Raw genomic sequence first — 20,225 nt, forward strand, 5'->3', positions numbered from 1 at the left:
CATTGTTTAATAACTGACATAGGGAAGCAACAGTATTTATAAAGGAGATATTTATTTCTCATTAAAGGAGATATTTATTTCTCATGATTCAAAGAGGCATTGCACCTTTTACTTTTTGCAGCTGAAAAGCAGTGTACTTGAGGAATCAATTAAAAATAACAGAATAAAAGTGCAGCATCAGTTCAGAGCTTTCAACCTATCTGCAATTGCTTCCACTTAAACACATGACTGTTTCTTCAGAGCCATAACTGCATAGCATCTGGGGGATTTCACAGGATCAAATAACTTCACAAGTCCAGACCAGGCAATGTTGTCCTGTAAAATGATATATGATTGAAGTACATAAAAATGTGTTTGACTTAAATGCTAAGATATAGTAATAGGTCCACATTTTGAAATACAAAATAAATTTTTAAAAAAATATCCTTAATGCAAAGCAGAAAAAACACTTATCTGACAAGACTATAACAGAAAGTTTGTTGTGAAAAAAAGGACACCCAAACCAGGATGTATTTTAAAGTCATTAAATTATTTCTGGCACTCCCAAGTGACAGCTAACCACCTCCTTCATAAATAAAGCTTTTTTTTGTTGAACTAGAGCAAAGAAATTAAGGATCAAGTCCTACTCATTTTATGCAGCACATTCTACTACTGAAGCTAATTAAGTGACTTTTCAAATTAATCAGGCTAGCCGGATCTGGTCTCCATGTTGCATATGGCTTTTATAATTTCTATTTTTTCTTCCTAAACACATTTTGTGAATCAACCAGTACAAGATTAAATCAATTACATTTAGAAAAGGTAAATTAGTGCTAAATGCGGCAAGTCTGATGTCCCGTCTCGGAAAACAGATACAGATATCCATGTGATTTATAACTGCTTGGCATTTGGGAAAATACCTCATTATTTAAATATTTCAAATTGCCTCTCTGTAAAAATACCAGTTAGAACAAAAGCACACATTTACTACAACTCAGTTGTTCCAAGTGCACTGTGGCAGAGAATAAAGTGAATTTTTACTTATGATAAAATGGAGCTGTTAAAATGAAAGGTTTATGGTGGAAAAACAGAGCTATTCACATGAATGGGTTTAAACTTTATTTTAAAATTTTATTTTGACTATGGCCCAGAGCAGAAGCTGGAAGATGCTGCCATTTCCTCCTAGCAAATTACTGTTTGTCCGAAAAATGCGTACTGGTGCAGAGAAAGTATGACTGCTGCTTCTGAGTTAATCAGGCCAAGCTCAAAATTAGTGTTAGAAGAAACACTGTAATATAAATCATTATGGAGTAAACGTAGTAGCATTTGCTTCTTATATCCCAGGTCTATACTTGTAAAATAGATCCAGGCTGTATGTTAGTCAAATGTACCTCAGTTGACCCATAGAGTTGGAAAAAGTGCACCCTCTCTCATCATTGATCTTCATTAAGAAACAATAAAGGAAAGCATAAACACTTTGGATCTAATTCAAAATTTCTTGAATTATATGTTCTAAAACATATTCATTGGAAGCTCTAGCAAGTACAGCACAACATTCGTTTAGCATTTCCAATATTCTTTTTAATTATTAAATATCTCAATGTGTTGTATAAAATGAGATTTGTTGTAGATTTAATTAATTTTTTACTGTCTATTGACTAGTAATAACCATACAATTAAAAGGACATAAACTTTACTGTTGCTGCTTTGCTGAAAATAAAAACATCTGCTGGGCATATGTTTATACTAAGTGGAATGAATGCTTATACTTTTGCAAATATGATGAGAATAATAATTCTGCAACAGAGACTTTCGGTCTGCACAGTAATAAATTGGTTGAAATAGTCCCATTTCACTGATGTAGCCTTTAGGTATCATAAAATATAATGCAAAAATACCTGCTCCTTGAGGTAGCAAAGACGATCCAGAAGTATCAAAACTTCTATGCAAGGAGCCAGAACAACCTTTAACTGAAAGAAAGATTAGACAGTATAACGACTTGGGGAAAGAGAGACAATACACTTCCAAGTGGCTACACTTCCACAGAACAATTCCAGGAAGGTCAATCATTTTCTAGGGGTTCTGTTGTACAAATGTCGCCTTGCCAATTATCCCTGTGGGATGGACATCTTCAAAACAGATCATATTAAAGATCAAAAATATATGGAATGCCTTAAAGCCAGGAAACTATGTTATTTAGTTGGTTTTGAGACATTGTCCAACAAGAAAATTATATTATATGAAGCAGAACAATTTTAAAGAGGGAAATAATGAATTTTAATAAAAAGAATTTTTATGAAATAACTGCATGGAGACCAGTCTAGGTTTAAAAGGAGACTGACATTTCATTTTCCAGGGTAATAGTCCCTCTTGAAAAAGAATCTTCCATGTGTTCGCTTTATTATTTTACTGACACCTAATATAGTTTTGGAATAGGATATGGTCCAAAGTTGGGAAGGGGGAGTTGCTTTGTTTTTGAGATTGCATACCACAGAGTAAGACAGTCCACCTCCACATAAAACTTAACAGGGCTTTGTTCTAGACTAGCACATATATACAAGGTAATAGTATTAATCCTATAACTTTTACCATATTAAATGCTTCAAGCTCATTCATTCTGTGCTTGTATTTTTCATAGTAATCCATTATACAGCTGTCTGGGAGCTGCAAGGGATTGAAAAAAAAAAAAGATATCAGAGTTATTCTAGTTACTTTTTCAAGAGAACTTTAAAATGAAATATTTTTTCCCTAGTTTAAAGTCACACTACAAAATTAAATCCGTGTTTTGTTTTTGAAATTAGCACTTTCCTAAGGTTTATAATAATCTTCCAATAGCAGTTTCTCAGTTCTCATTTACAGTAACTGTTCTTCCAACAGCATTTTGCACTGACATGAAATACTGAGATACATTCATTATTCAGAAAGCGCTAGCCATTCTTAAATGAGTATTACACAGTAAAGTGGAGATAACATTCTCATTTCCTTTCCCATATATCTTATCCCCGTCTCACCCCGTCCCCAAGAGATTTATTTAAATAGCTGAGGAGTGGATTCTGGTGTGAGAGAAACATGCTTCAGTCAGGACTCCTGGATGGTATTTCACATTACAAAACCTACTATCAGATTCTGGAGATAATACTTTGTTTCTCTGTACCTCAAGTTACCAGTTTTTAAAATAAAACTTTCTCTATTTATTTTGAACTACTACATGTTCCCCTTTTCTTTTCCCAATCACCTGACGCAACATTGCCAGCACTGCCACTGTGACTGTAAATGCTGCGATTTGGGGCTGAATTGGATACAAAGGCAGCGCAAGAACTTGACTGAGCCCGTTACCCTTTTCCTTTTCAGCCATTAGTGGCCAGTGCACCACAGCAGGTAGCTACAGCTATGACCATAACTGCTCTTCACAAAGCATGTTCTCTACAGGGCAGCCAGACCACAACACTCTCCAATTTTTAAAGGTCATGATGCCTCTACTCTGTCCACAGGCCTGGACATCAAACAAGAGGGTTGAGCTGGCCACTTAAGGAACCTGTCAGAGGAGTGGGAAGCAGGTTTGCAATTCTGTTGGTGATGGAGGCTGCTGGAAAGAGCAGAGCTGAAAGAGCCTTGTGTACTTCATCAGTATTGGGCATCTCCAGTATGGCTCCTGTGTCGTGGCTATGGAAAGAGCTAGTCCACAGCTTAGCAGAAAAGTAATGGTACTGATAGACGTGTAGACGTGGCACTTCGGGATGGACTTGGCAGTGTTAGGTTAATGGTTGGCCTCGATGATCTTAAAAGTCTTTTCCAACCTAAATGATTCTATCATTCTGTCATTCTATGACAAAAGACTAGGAAAGCTGAAGTGTTTAATACACTTCTGCACACTTTTATTAGAAGAGTCATCTGAGAGCATGTGGCTAATCCAGTTGCAAAGAAGTAAAATCTCAGTCTAAAAATAGGGAAACAAACTAGAGAACATTTCCACAAATTATAAGTTTTCAGATCAGGTATGTATTATGAACTTCACGCTAGGACAGCCAAGAAGGGAATGAAGTGACCTCAGAACTGTTACTCATTGTCACTGAGAAGTTCTCAAAGATGGTATGTCAGATGGCTAGTAGAAGTATGTCCTTTATTATAGAGCAGTCAGTTCAAATTTAATGCACTGAAAAAAATGGAACAAATAAAGAATTTAAAAACACTGAAAGATAAGCAGATGAGTAATAGTCAACATGAATTCGTCAAGAACAAATCACAAGTCAGTCTACTTTGCTTGTAAGAAGGGTGAAAGGATTCATGACAGCGAAAAACAACTGGCTGTCATATATTTTGATTTCAGCAAGATTTTTGACACCATTTCACATAACAATGTCATAAGCCAATTTAAGAAGCAAGGTTTAGATTAAAGCATTACAAAGTGAGTGAGAACAGTTTGAATGACCATAACCAGAGAGTAGTTATTGCTGAGTCTTTCAACAACTGAAAAGGCCTGCTGACTGGAGGTCCATTACAAAATGCAATGTTTTCATTAAGAACTCAGACAAGAGAACAGAAACCACATTAACTAAGTCTGCAAATGTGCAACAGGAAGGCGTTGCTAGAGTTTAAAATAATTTTCAGAAATTTGGAGAAGAAGTTTGAAATCCTGTACAGAAAAGCAGAAGGGACTACACTCAGGCAGAAACAATCAGCTCTTCAGGATGGGGAACACCAAATGACAGTTTGGGAGATATGGCAGATCACAAGCTGAGCGAGTCACAGTTGTGCTACTGCAAAAAAAAAAAGCAATCACCACTCTGTGACATGTATGGGAGAGCCGCCTGCAAAGCGCAGGAAGTAATCCTTCAGCTCTGCTTGGCAGTGGCAAAGCTCTAGCTGGAATACTGCATCCATTTGGGGGGCATCGGATTTCAAAGAAAGAAATGAACTGTCTGAAAAAAGCCCTGAGAGAGAAAAGAGATCAGAGATCTAGAAAACATGACCTATGAAGAAAGACTGAGAGAACTGGAACTGATCAGGCTAAATGAGAGAAAATTGAGAGTGGGCATAATAACAGTTTTTACAAGGCTATCACCAAGAAGCAGAGAACAATTTGTTCACTGTGTCTACAGTGGATAGAGTAAGAACTAATGGCCTTGTGTTGTAACAAAGAAAAAAAAGCAGCTAAAAACTTGAAGAAATTTTCTCTCTTTGAGGTTAATTAAGGACTGAGGAGGTTGTCAGTCTCCATCACAGGAAGCTTTAATAAGATTTGACAAATATTTTTCAGGAATGACGCAAAATTCTAACTCTGCCTTAAAACAAGGGGATGGGTTAGAAAAACTTTTGTAGTCTTTCAGTCATATTTTTTTAATTTAGAAAGCACCTTTTCCCAACTACAGAGGCAAGGCTGAGTAGCGGATCTGGCAGTACTGATGTGGACTAACAGGACTTTTTTGGTCCTGTTGCTATTTTATTTTCAGTAAAGCTGTGCAAATATCTGAGGGTTGGGGTTTTTTTTCTCTTCTCCTCCAAAGAGTGAAACCAACTAAAATATATCAGTCATGAGATAAACAAAACAGTTTATTTAACCTCTGCCCAATAAGCTTTTCATTTCAACTGAGAATTAAAAGGGTTTTAGTATAATGGATTTTTGAAATTACAGGGTATTTGGAATTAACATACCAAGATCTGTATTTATAAAAATGTGATCATGAAACCTTTCTGTTCTCTATTTTTCAACATGAAGCATTCAAGTTAAAAGAAAACAAGCTGTGAAATGTTTGGCAAATAAAAAAAGTCAGGTCAAAAATATCTCTTGGATGTTGCCATACTCGAGTACTGAGCCCAAATGCTTTTCCATTCCCTCCTTGCTTACTACACATTCTGACCGAATACATCCTGCTGTCATGGATAGATTAGGTACTATGCCAAACTGTGCTTCAGCTAAAAGTTTGGTGAGTGAACCAATTCAATGCAACAGCCCAGCTGGAAAAAGAGAGAAAGTGTCCACCAAAAAGCATTAATAGAAAAGGGCCTGAAAAGGGTAACCGGTAGCTAGATATGTGGCAAATTTATTGGAAGAAGACTAAAACACAGATAACACTGGCTTTGAAACTGCAACAGCTTGCCACCTAGCTTCGGTTCTTAAAAAGTACCCAATACAATCTTCAGCTATGCTTCCAAGGTGAAGTAAGAGTAAATTATCGTTTGTATTTTCAGGAACAGAATTGTGCTTACACATGCAAAGCAAGCTCCATTTAGCCACTGGAGTTGCCCACGCAACTGTTCTCTATCCCATGCATTTGTGTAACCAAAAAAAATTCTTTAAATACATACACTGAACCTTTTTCTTACATTATGATGTTGCTACTATGAACTTACGGTCTGAGTGAAAATGCATGAAAAAAACTGAAATACATATATCACATACTTGTCTTAATAATGATTCTGTACTCAAAGATCTTGCTTATGCTACTGATACTCAAGTAACCTTCAATACATACAGAGAGGTTTTGGCCAGTATTTCTTTGCTGATTTAGCTACAAAGTCTCCTGGTCTTTATCAGGTTGTGAACAAAAGCACCTCGTCTCTTTTCACTGTGATGCTGGTGCACGCTCTCTTTTAAATTAATTTCTTTGTGGGTTGGTGTGGTCGTTCAAATAGCTGAAACAACCAAGAGGAACTACAGGGCAGCAAGGTCTCCACTGCTGTAGCTGTAACTGTACCATGCCTGAGCACACCCCATTAGACGGCAATCCCACAAACACGTGGATTGAGCACCGGCTGAAAACAAAACATTCAGGCAAGGTGCGTGACAATTAGTGATACCACATTCAACATTCTGCCAGAGAGTATTTTGTCAGAGTTGTGTCTTTCAGGTTTTTTTTGACTGAATGAAAGTCTCTTAGTAATGCTGCAGATGCCCTACAGAGAGACAGAGCCTAAGGATGCTGTTCCACAGGCTGCTTAAACAGATGTAATTCCTCTTTGCTGCCTCAAAGGGACTGCTTTCCCCTGCACTGACTGCACATTTCCATGTTTTCTCTCTCTTCTGGTACATGATAATGTACCAGCATTATCGTGAGCACTAGCAAGAGTACAAGAAATCAGTAAGGCAGTCCTTTTAGCAAAGCAGTGTCTTAGATCAGTTCAAAACACTTGGGAGACCATACCATACAGCAACTTTTAACAATTTTCCCATGACTAAGGTAGTTAAAAATAATGTAATGTAATATACTGTAAAATAATGTAAAACAGATAATGAAATTACTGAGAAACTTAAGCTTCTTAACTACCTGAAAGGAGGGTGGAGCCAGGTGGGGGTCGGTCTCTTTTCCTGGGCACCCAGTGACAGGACAAGAGGGCATCGTCTGAAACTGCGCCAGGGGAAGTTCAGGCTAGAAATGAGGAGGCATTTCTTCACAGAAAGGGTCGTTAGGCATTGGAACGGGCTGCCCAGGGAGGTGGTGGACTCACCATCCCTGGAGGTGTTCAAAAAACGTTTAGATGTGGCGCTTTGAGACACGGTTTGGTGGGTTTAGTGGGCATGGTGGCGTTGGGCAGAAGGTTGGACTTGGTGATCTTTGAGGTCTCTTCCAACCATAATGATTCTATGATTCTATCACACAATTCCCATACTGACAGTTCCCCAGTCTTAAGTATGTGGTTTTTCAACACTTTTTAAAATGACAGTAAAATTAAGCCACACAGTAAGATTCTTCCTCTTCCCTTCATTTGCCAACTGCATTTTATGATATTCCACTACTCATTGCTGAGGAGATATTACAAGTCAAGGGACACTCTATGGTAAGGTAAGAGAAACAAATCTCGTTTACCCAATGTCCTCTTCTCTGTCTTACCGAAATAAGTTATTGTAAAGAATTGTACTGTATGAAACACTGACCTAAATGATGGCTACATTTTTTCTCATTCAGCACATTGATCATTGGTTGACATTATATCAGATTTCAGTTTTTCAGGAAAGCATGGAAACAGGATGCACTACATGGTCTACAGAAGCTCAGGAAGATCCAGTGCAGATCCCACAGGACACGTGGCATAATCTTACTGCATCACCAGTTACAAGACGTATCTTTTTCCCTTTTGGTATCACCCTGGGATGACTTCCTATAAGCACTGTAGTTTGGGAGGGTTTGTGGTGAGGGTTGTAGCACATTAAGCCAAAGTGGGCATTTTATTAAATTCATAACAGAACACAGCGCAATGATGTTTTTAAAAGATACTGACAAATGCCAAAGAAGGGAGGAAGGTGCTCATAAATGTTTTGTCATAGCAAAAGAGCCAGTCACACTCTTTTCACAGTAGCAATAGTGTTGTCTACCTTAGTAATATTTCAGTTCAAAGTAGTTCAGTAGTAATATTTCAATTCAAAGGAAAGAAAGTAGTTTCTTTCCATGCAATTTAGCTGACAGAAATAAAATAAAAAAAAAAAAAAAAAAAAAAAAAGAAAAGAAAAGAGACTGTCAGAAAACCCACAAAGTTCTCAGAAAATATTCTAGTGGCACTTTGCATTTTTCTAAGAAAACTATTTGAAAACAAAATTGGTTTAGCCCATTGGTATCTCAAATAGCACACCACACTAAAACTTGAATTATGAATTTGCCAGTAGTAACTCTCTAGTTAAGATTCAATTTTCAGAAACTGAGAAACATTACAGATGAGAAATGAATAACATATTAAGCTATTTGAATTTAGGAAGTAAAAGAAATCAATTTGGTTAAAAAGTTTGTATCCGTGCTGAATTTAAGCTTAGAAATTCTTCACTCAACTAATTATTTAGGATAGGTTTAGAGAATGTCACACTCCTTTGGTCAAAATCTTGTAAGGTCAGTAAATCAGAAACTCATATGAAAAACTATTTTTGCCTGCAAAAATTTAAACATATCATCTGTATTAAAGGTGGAAGAAACAAAGGTCAGTCTATTACTTTAGAATGTTCTCACATGGCCATGGAAACCTATTAAGGATTTTCTGTGAGAGATGGAACTGCCCAAACACCTCATTTTTAAAAACAGCAGCTTTCTAAATACTGTAATGCAACTTATCCTGACAAGCTCCATAAGGACAGAGGCTTTTTATCTTGTCCCAGGCTCACCTGCTCATTTAATTACAAGATTCCTTGTTAATGAAGTATACAGAGCACAGTGTCTCTTTATCATATGGTTTAAAATTATGAAAAAACATGCAAAACATCCTGTTCAACATATTTTGACATAGTTGTGTTCAATGAATCAGAAGAACTTTAGAACATCTGAAGCACAGCTGGTGCAGGACCAAACTAGGAAATATATGTGATAAATTACAAATGGTATTGTACGAGAACCACAGATGTGGAAATGGGAAGGAATGTACTCAAAGCCTGCTCACCATTACATGAGTAGAACATGATTAGGGACTGAAACCTGGACAGCTCTTGACCCAAGCTGGACTGACAGCCAACATGGGGGGACAGGGCTTCCACTTGCATGTTCCTCAGAGGGACTACCAAGTTTGTAAAGGCTCCTGGTTTGGTCTGGAAAGGGGGAAAATACGATCTTAGGGATGGATCCCAGGAAACCCAAGAGGTGTTTTCAAACATCTTCCCAGCCACTGACTGTGAAGTTTTCTGCAATGTACATTCACCACTGCATTTTCACAAAGCATTTATGGAATCAGGATGTCTGAGTCTCTTAGCAGGTGTCTTTGAAAGTCCCATCTTTAAGCTCTTGGCTTTGCAGTGCTTTAACTAAAGTGTTTCCATCTAATACTACAGGAATCTGAACAAAGCAAATTAGAACTATTTTTGTATTACTTTCAAAAAGAGCACTATTATCATATAAATAAGTGCAAGCAAGCACAGCATAATTTATGTCTGCTCAAAATTTATTCAGGACTGAGCCCAATATCTTAAATATAGATTTAGCTAACATGAATAACTGCCTCATCTTAAAATAAGAGAAGACATCTCTTTAATCCATGTTCACTCTGATATCTGAGCAATTATAAAAAGGAAACATATATTAAAACTGCAGTTCTAAAACAATCATAAATCACTGAAACCTGTAACACAACCATATTTATGCTCCAAGTGTAAAACCAGTTATTTTAAAAATTAACATATGATTATTTTATTTCTTAAAAAATCAACAGAATCAGTTATTTTATTATTGTCTTAAAAAACTCAGGCCTTTGACTTTCTTTTTTACTTGACAGTTATAGCACTGAGAGATCACTCAGCTCAGCTACCTAGTTTGCAGGTTTGACATGTATGCTAAGGCTGTTGGTAGGCATTTGCATCATCAAAATGAAAGCAAAAAGTCACATGCATGGTCTTCTGTTTTCTAAAAAAGCATCACTGTTTTAAAAAATCACTACTGCTATATGAAACATGTATCAACTATTCACACTAACTATATAAAAAGTGCCCAAAGATATAAGAAAAAAAAATTTGTCTGACAAAAAATAACCAGTAAGTGAAAAAAAAATTATATTTTCACAGAAATTCTGATTTCAGCATTATCTACCAGTTTTACCACTCAAAATTAAATAGTCTGGAGTTTCCAAAACCACAAAGTCAACGTAGCAAAGGGGAAGTAATTTAGGAATTCCAGTAAGACTGAACTAGCAAGCCCAACATTTATCAGATATCTTTGGATTTATTTAATTATGTTAAAAATGCAAGCATAATTAATATAGGAAAAGGATTACTTTATAAATGAATGATATATAATATTTTCAGAGATTCTTATAAAATAAGACAAAATTATATAGTATTAATTATTAATTATAAATAAACCTAAAAGTTTTGGTTATTGTAGAGAAAGAAAGCACTAACATGCTTATTTAATTAAATACATTTCTAAATACATAACCTTTGCAGAATATACAGGATGATATGACTTATATCTAAATTTAGCTACATAACTACATCAAGGCTTTGAAATATCTTGAGTCTAACATTGATAGACATAATATATCAAATATCAAAGTTGTTTAAATTACTTAAGATGATAAATGAGATTTTTACAGGCCATGAGTTTCTCTTACTGTGTTATTAAAGTAAATGCTACTGCAATGGGTACAACGCCTCGCAGAAGGGTCTCATGCCCTTTGCTGACCCGTCAGTTGTGACTTGACAGCTGTAAATCTTTTTGGGATGCTCTACCTGAAGCACAGGATCAGAGAAAGACAAATGGGCAGCAGCTGTTTTTAAGAAGTCTGGTCAGGGTTAGAGCAAACTGGGATGGCGGAAACTGAGCATCTGTTTATCGTTGCAGATCTCATCTCAGGTTGTTCGATGGGGCACCCGTCAAATAAACGACTTTTTCTGGGGGAAGAGCCCCAGCAACTTCAGGTTATGTGCAGACACTAGGCTGGTCAAAACTGAAACACACCAGTCACAGGAGACTTGGAAGCTCAATTAAACAAAACCAAGTAAATCTGCAACAACACACTCGCTGACAGGCACAGAAATATCTCTGTGTGTGTGAAAGCTTAAGGTGACCCTACCTCTGAAATTGCTATTGTACCTCCCCAGCACATGTCCACATCTAAAGGGTTAAGTGATTTGTGAAGTATTTTGACTAAGACAAAGTAACTACCTTATATGCTATTAGCCTGTAGCAGTAACTATAGTGTGAATATAGCAGGAGATGAAATCAAAGTGACTAATAGCTTTTCTTTGCGGATGTGTCAGGAGTGTTTCCAGCCCTGTATATCTTCCTGCAGTCGGACGTGGCATTAAACAGCATTCTCTCCTTATTCCCAGACTGCACTTTACATGAATCCTGGCCAGCTTCTCTCTGTTAAACAGCTCCAGCCGCTGCAGCCCTCACTTCCCAGCAGAAGGGGATCCCAGCCGGGTCCTAGATCACAAAGTCTGCCAGACACACATCCAGGCCTTAGCCTTGTAAGCATTTTCTCCCTTTAATCACCGTAAAGCCAGGCCCTATGAAAGATCTTTTGCGAATCTACCCCAATCAGTACAGGACGCCAGGCAATTTGAGAAAGTTTGGGTTTTTTTTCTTCAAAGACCCTAGAAATACATAAATACTTATACAAGCACTTCTTGCTGTGGCAATGCCATTTGTAGCACTTACTGTCTTAAGCACCAATCAGATGTATTAAAAAAGAGGCTTCGTTTTAAATTCATCTGCAAGGCAGCTACAAACAGAGCTGAAATCTGTTCTGCTGAAGAGGAAGGAGTGATTGCCTTTGCTGTTTGAAAGAAGCGAGGCTAACAAGTGTCAGATTGGCCAGCTCCTCCAGGAGAAAGAAGAGAGATGAATGCTTCATTCTCTTAAGTGAGAATCCCGCGTTCATGTTAAATTAGGTAAAACAGTGAATAAAAGGGAAAAGAAATCTTCTGATAGAAAGAATTTCTCCCATATCTATGCAACACTGAATGCTCTGCCCATACAACATGGAGTGTATAGGAACAGAGTGAGCTATGACAGAGAAAATAACCAGCAATAAAATATTGCCTTGGTGTGTATCCAGACAAATTGCTAAAGCCCTGTGCAGGGATCCATGGCCCACAAAGCAATTCCATTAGTTCTGAAGCTAGAAGCAATATAACCATACCTGTGAAGCATCAAGCTCACACTAAAAGACCTCTCTCTGCCCTCACAAGATGAGAATATTTTGTCAGACGTTCAGTAGTCATTGTGTACGTCTCAGTTTTAGTACTGAGGTGGAGAGATGTGTGAAAGGAATGAACCTGTACCAAAAGGCAGAAAAAAATAGTTCATTTGCATCTCAGTGTTTAATCTGTACTTGACAGACCGTTCCACACTGAAAAGAAACACAATGGAGGGAATTATTTTCACTAAGGTAATAGGAAACTTCAGTCCCTGAATGGTAACTTGTAACAACAAATGGCCCTAGGTAATTGATAAATGCATTTATTTTTTTAAAAAAAACAACCCTATTTTACTATTTTCTCTCACTCTAACTCACTTCTGGTTGTCAATCTTTCCATAAAGGGTCTGGTTCTCATTCAAATAAGCAAAGATCTTCACATCTCTTTCACAAATGAAAGAGGCAGAGGGGCTTGAAGAATTGGCAGAATTAAAGAACTTATCTTTACTGAAAAACAATAGCAAAAATTAACTTACTGTTTGGATATTTATACCTGATAAGAGTCTTCATCAGTTCTATATTTAGCAAAAGGCATACACTTACATAAATAAGTATCAAGGCAGTGTCTGATGCACTTGCTCTCTTTTTCCTACCTCCACATTTGTGCACCAGGGCTACCCCTGGATCAGGAACGGAGACGTTGGTGTGTACAAAGGAAGCAGCTGTGATGCTTATCACAAACCACAAATTTCGAAGGATGGTTATGTCTCACAGTCCCGATTCATCCACGGTGATCAAAACCTCCATGACTTTACCACACATGCCAAGCCACCAAACCCTGGCAGTGACTCCCCAAAACTTACTGCCGCTGTCCCTGTACGTTTCAGTACATTTATTATCATGCAGACTAGAGTCTCTTCAGTTTTCTGACAGGCATAGTAGAAGACCTGGGACTTGCAGTTTTCAGACTTCCATTTTTTTAAAAAAATATTTTTGCACATGTAAAACAGAGACTCACATGCAAACAATTTTTTTTCACAGTTCTCGATTTGTATTACACAGTGTTACTAAGTTTTAGTTGTTTTTTTCACATCACCTAAATAAATTTATGCATGAAAGACAACGACTGCCTCTTTTTTTTGTGAATGACAGGCACATTTTGGATTATTCTGGAAGTATCCTTCATACATGTTTACTCTCACCTTATATTCTTCACAAGGCATCAGTTTTTGGGCACTGCTGGAGACAGAACAGACATTTGGTCTATGCAGTACAGCTGCTCTTTTGTTTGTTTTTTAAAAACAGAGCTAGAAAACAAATTCTGCATAAATTTCTCTTTGATTTTTGTTGTCTTTGAGAGCAAATGTTTAGGTTTCATCACATTTTTAGCTATGTAAGTATTTTTTTTCTGAAGAGAGGAATTTAACACATTCTCCAATATTGTGTAGATATAATGCTGACTCCACCATGAAAGCTGCAGTGTCAGAACCACTGTTGAGGGAGCAGTAACAACTTTCCTCTCAGCAGTACCAAAATAGCACCATTTTGTGCTGCTGCAGATTTCAACATAGCCGGGAAATAAAAAATAATATTGTTTATATCAGCATAAAATTCAGTCTTCAGTATGCAGCCAGCTGTACATAAAATTGAGGAGAAATATAAGCAAAAATGAGCGTTTACTTGAATCAGGTCTTTAGCAACCACACAAACACGTGCAGCTCGAAGTAGTGTTGACAGACATCTTTCTCTCAGGGCAATCTGCATTTCTCCAGACCCTTTCCAGCAAAAGGCAGCTGTCTGAAGTCAGACATATTGACATAAAGTTTCTATGCTTACTGGTTTTGAAGAAAAAAATGTATAACTCTCTACCAGCAGAGTCTATTTAATGATTTAGTAAACTGATTATTGCAGAAACAATCCACTGTTGCTTTTGGGTGACTGTACACAAACTGAGGAAGACACCATTTTAGTACCTTCAGCCGGGGTAAACACCTGATATTAGTGCCTATTTATACAGAAAAGCAAACAGGTAACTCAATTTGCAAACAGAATTAAATATAATCCTTTTAAACCACAGTGAACTTCAGGCATAAGTCTTTTTCTTAATGCTGTAAGCATGATTGCAACGTCATTTGCATTTACGTGTTTAATTGCTTTTGCATTTTTCTCCTAGTTCATGGTTTGATCCGCCTGGCAAGTTCTAAGTGATTTGACATTTTGACTACAGATTTTAAAAATTGCTTTACCAAAGACTACTACAACATCTGCCTTAAATATTTTACATACTTGCCACTCCTACTTTTTTCTTTGATTTGTACTACATTTTTTAATGTTTAGGCTAACAGTCTCTAGTGTCTCCATTGCACAACTTGGTCTCACAGAGTGGCTGTGATGGTCACACAGCCATATTCCATGCCTAATGCTATGTTGCCATCTGTTGACCAATTTAGCAGTTGTAGTACTAAGACAAGACAAGAACATAAATAAGTCTCTGGAAGACTTTAGAAGTTTAAATCTCAATTTTGTATTTACTTATTTTCCTCTATCTAGGAAAGTAATTTAAAAATATTAATATTTATCTCTAACATTAATTAATTTAAAGAAAAAAAGTATTAGGTCTTCAAAGAGCTTCAAAGGCTACTTAAGGAGACTGTCTAAAGGCTAAAATAAATTGGAAATACTTTGGGAACTAAATTGTAAGAGAAACACACTGCATAGACGGAATTGCCTATTTTGCTATAATGTTACATTTTTCCAAAGGTGTCCAAAGGGATCAAGATAATATTGCTGCAGAAAGAAATGAAAATAAAAAGAGGTCAAAGTGTTTACTATGTGATTCATTATCCATGTTCTTTTGGATCACTTTCAGTATAAACTTAAGCACAGACAAAAAAGCAACATGTTTGTGTAGGATAGTGTTTCAGCTGGATTGAAAAATGTGGAAGAGTTACTTTTATCAGGATGTAGAGTTTCAGCACAGGCAAGAAGTTCTTCATGCCTGCTTCACTATGGTATATTTATATACTATATTTATCTCTAAATCACAGCATGTATAAAATAGAGTATGTATTACATTTTTTTGCCTCAAAGCAGATTTGTAGGATTAACTTCAGAAATACCGGAAAGGATTAAAAAAATTCTGATCATAAGTACCATGTATAAAAAAGGATTGGTTTTATAGAAAGTCATTAGAATAAAGTAATTTTAAAACAAAATCTTTTAAAGAATTTATATATGGAAGTCTATTTCCAAGAAACATGAAAAACAACAACTTTGGTTTTCTTTTTTTAAAACATAAGTATAGATTGGCTCTATTAGTATTAATAAAAATGAGAATGCTTTATATTTATACAACAATATAAAAACTAAATCAATGCAGTGGCTTAAACATTGCATTGTGGTGCTGACTTCAAGAACTTATATGGATATAAGAATTTCATGTAGTCTCTATTTAGTGACTCACCTTTGAATCATCCAGTTCCAGTTTTTTCAGAGACTTTCTGACATAATCTATGAAGGAGGATGATTTGGAGAAAGTTTTTCCAACATGTCGATCACTGCAAATACAGCATTGAGATGCAGGCTTTTATATATCCAACAGGAGTTTACACATTTTAAATTTAATTTTTAATCCAGGAGAAATAAATCAGTTGGACAGCTACTACTGCCAAGTTAGTAACAATTTTCCTTTTTCCCCCTTCTACTTAAAACAAAACAAGCTGGCTAATACTTGAAGAAATTTCAAGATACAGCAACTGTACAATTGTACTATGATTACAGTACAGTTATTATTTTACCTAAGAATTTGAGAGTTAGCTGAAGGTTGCTTTTAATTTCTCCCCTAATATTTTTATTTCCCTATATGAATGACAAAATTTTTATTTCTGCTGACAGATATTTCCTTCTATACTTCTATAATACTTCTATAATTTACTATAACGCTGCTTAATTTATTTACCATCAACCACTGGACTGAGCAAATGCCAAGTTGGAGTAAAATTTCACTTTCACTTGTTACCTTGTGTTCTTATCCTCACAATTTTTATTTCCCTAAACGATGCCAGAATTTTCTCCTGTTTACAACTCAATGGCCTGCTTTTGAAGTCAGCCAAAAATGTGGGTTGTTTCAGAAAACAAGTTAAAATAATGCACAAAAACTTAAAAAAAACATACAGGAAGACTGAATCCTAACAGGCCAATTACATTTGTTCTCTTTGTTTAAAATATCTTGGAGAAACAACACGCAAAGCTTTTGTTAGTCTGAATTCACTTTCGTGACTGTGTCCTAATGTAATTCCTCTTCCAGCTGTGCAACGTAGGAGTTAAATTTTCAGCTACAGAATTTTCAGCTACTGAATTACTTAAGAAGAGATACACTCCCCCTCCCCAGTGGAACACTGAATAGAAATACCTTAGCTGAAAATGTTTTCCCTCTTTATTCTTAGTAAACCTCCTCTCTCCTTATTTAGAGATCATAATTAATACCTACTGAGGTCAACAGAAAGACTTCACTCAGTGGCAGCCCTAACACTGTTCAGCTGGCAAGGACCTCCACTCATTGAGAGTCATTTCTGTGGTCATAGCTAATATTCAGATGCACCTAAACATTTGGGCTGCTGCAGTCTGAAAGTCAGTTAACAATTGTGCTGTTACGTTATTCTTCGGAAAATGAGCATCTACCTCCTAATCGCAAGCTACAAGGGGAAAGATATTGTGTGGGTCTGGCTGCGACAGAGCTAACTTCACAGCAGCCCATATAGTGCTGTGCTTTGGTTTCGTGACTCAATCAGTGCTGCTAATACACCAGTGTTTCAGCTTTTGCCAAACAGAGATTGCACAGCATCGAAAACTTCTCCGTTTCTCCCTCTGCCCCCCAGGGAGTAGGTTGGGGGTGCACAAGAAGTGTGGGGGGACATGGCCAGGACAGCTGACCCAAACGGATCACAGGGATATTCCATGCCGTATAACATCATGCTCAGCAACAAAACTGGTGTGTGTGTCTGGGAGTCTTTCCAAGGTAGCCATTACTTCTATTTCAAAAGTTTAATCTTACTTCCTCCAAATTATACTTTCTTTAACAAATGATACATATTATCATCTATCTCACACTTTTTCATTTTTTTACAATTTAGTAGCCATGATTTTATGTGTGGTATTTTACATAATATTAAAGAAGTATTTCTCCTTTCAGGAGTTTGACCTTCTGAAGGGTAAGCTGTCTGGCTATACATTTAGCAAAAGATTTGGGGATATCTGCATTAGCAGTTATTTTAGATGAGGAATATACTTCTGAAGTGAATTTTCTTGTTCTCCCCACCTCTCATGCCTCAGTTCACACTATGGAATAGGATCAGAGCTCAAAAAATGGGTTATTTTCAAATTAAATTAAATGGGAAGGTGTGCTTCTGGATGTGCTCCAAGTGCTACCGGGCATACATCCCACAGAATTAGATAAAATCTAATCCAACTACAACTCCAGAAAAAGAGTATACCGCAGATGTCAGGTCCTCAGCACCCGCTCTCCAAATCCCAGCCTACAAGGGCGCAGTACTTGCCAGTGTGGGCACAGGCAGTACGTAGCTCTTTACAGCCATGATGGCTGTTGAACTTTCAGAAGTTTTTCTGAGGACAAATGGAAATCTTTTTGTCTTATGCACTATTAAAGCTGCTGGAACCTCTGCATAACAGGGTAGCCCAGGACTGTGTTGATGTTTTAGTGAATTCACTGTTGGTTCTCTGATGAAGGTATGTTTCACCCACGTATCCAGTACCAAAGAGGACCTATTTCAGCTGTGGGTAAAGGAAGGGCAATACATTTGTGATGTGGATTTAGGATGAACAAATCTATCCTGCATTTTAATACCTATATATATATATATATAGATAGATAGTATGTCGAGACTGATTCTTACACCCTTCTGCTTTCTAAGAAATACTTTCTCTACAGAATAGAGGTGGAAGAGAATCAGATCTTTGGTTCATATTCTGTGAATTCAGAGCTTCCTACCTTTTGGTGACACCATACATTTCTTCTATAATAACCTGAAGAACAGCTCGATAAAACAATGATTCTGTAGGCAGCTGCAAAAAATTTTACAAGAGCAAGGATTTAAAATATGCACTGAAATTAAAATCAGAGTAACAAAACTGATATTGGCTTCCTTAACTACTTGTTGGCTTGTATTCCTTATAACCAGTCATAACAGGTTTAAGAAGACAATTCACTAATGTTCTTGCATCCAGTTAAAATTACATTTTTGGGTCAGATTCTAACATAACCATAAATGCAAGAAAAACAAAAAGAAACCCAAACTCTGAAGTAAAAGTTCAAAGGCTGGCAGAGGGAAAAAGAATAGAGGAAAAACATACTGGTTGTGATCCAAATTTTACTATGCAAAATAAATACAGCAATTTACCAAACCTGTTTTAAAGACAAAAGGAAAAAATCTCTAGCTGAATCATCATACACTGTAGTCTGGACCATGCAGAAAGTACTATGCTCATAAAAACAGAGTACACTGAAAACTTCATATCTTTGTGTATGAAAGATCTGTTTGCATAATAGTTAATGCTTGCCATTTAAAAATTCATGGCAAAATGCATTTACAGTAAAAGACTACTGGGGCTTACATATGGAAAGAAGAGGTCTCTCAGCTTTGCCTTGTAAATATTTGCACAGTTGGTGTCCACTATCCCCAAAAGGATAAGTTGCACAACAATAATTGAAAGTATTCGCAGGGAAAAAATACACAGGGATTAAAATTGAGAATGATGATGTTTCTAACACGTTCAAATTTTTGTCATAATAATTTCTGGTTTTACATTAGTTGATAAAACACTGGGATAGGGTGATCCAAACCAGGGACATCAGAAGGACACTTGTACTGAATTTATGTATTAGCTGAAAGATAGCGAAAGAAGTTAGGAAGGGTAGTTTAATGCCTTAAATTTTAAGCTGTGCTTTTTTCCCAGACTCTTAATTGTCAAAAGAAAACAGATTCGCTAAGTACAATCACAGCAATAAAAATGTGATTTCATGATGACACATGCTATCTATCAGGATTTGATGTAGTGTATGCTAGTATTTTAGATCCCAGAAATGCAGAAGTTCAATAAAAGGTCATGGATTAAGAGTATTCAAGGGGGAAAACCACATTTTATCTTAGAATGGCTAAAATAAACAATATTACTTACCATTTGGCCAACTGCAACTCGCTCCAAAGCCTTTAAGAGTGAAGGAATTAAATTGCCGATATGTTTATTCTTTATCAGACCATTTTATAAACACATTGTATAAAAGTCAGAGGAGATGATATTTTAAAAGATTAATGGTGTGACATAACACAAGCTTGTGCACTTTAAAGTGTTAATACCTTTAGGGACTCATAATCTGCTCACTCCTGTTATTTTGGTTTATTTATAGGAGAAACAATGATAAACTGTATGGAAATAGATGCATGCAAAATTTGTTTGTTTTTCTCAGTATTGTAAAAGAATTTCAGATGATTACTTTCTGTGAAAGTGCTAAAAAGAAATGCATTTTTCTTGAGTCTATTCCTACTGAAATACAAATAATTCACTTTGCGTATTCAAGTATTTTAAAGTAAATACTAGTTCAATGTATAACGTCTTTAAATACTTTTAGTCCCTAGTATTCAGATAAATTGAACTTCTGTATGTAAAGTTAAATAAAATGA

At 36.4% G+C, this 20,225-nt stretch overlaps 1 protein-coding gene across 1 annotated transcript in view; it reads right to left on the bottom strand.

The window, feature by feature from the left end:
* Positions 1–216: 216 nt before the first annotated feature.
* Positions 217–20,225, bottom strand: part of METTL25 (methyltransferase like 25) — a 53,501-nt gene continuing 33,492 nt past the window's right edge. The window contains exons 6-11 of the mRNA XM_009710168.1: positions 19,723–19,752; positions 18,536–18,609; positions 15,992–16,085; positions 2,569–2,643; positions 1,878–1,949; positions 217–315 (exon numbers count right to left, since the gene is read on the bottom strand). Coding sequence (XP_009708470.1) covers positions 217–315; positions 1,878–1,949; positions 2,569–2,643; positions 15,992–16,085; positions 18,536–18,609; positions 19,723–19,752 — 444 coding nt within the window. The remainder of the gene's footprint in view (positions 316–1,877; positions 1,950–2,568; positions 2,644–15,991; positions 16,086–18,535; positions 18,610–19,722; positions 19,753–20,225) is intronic.

This window comes from Cariama cristata, unplaced genomic scaffold, assembly GCF_000690535.1.
Source record: "Cariama cristata isolate BGI_N322 unplaced genomic scaffold, ASM69053v1 scaffold3521, whole genome shotgun sequence".
NCBI lineage: Eukaryota > Metazoa > Chordata > Aves > Cariamiformes > Cariamidae > Cariama > Cariama cristata.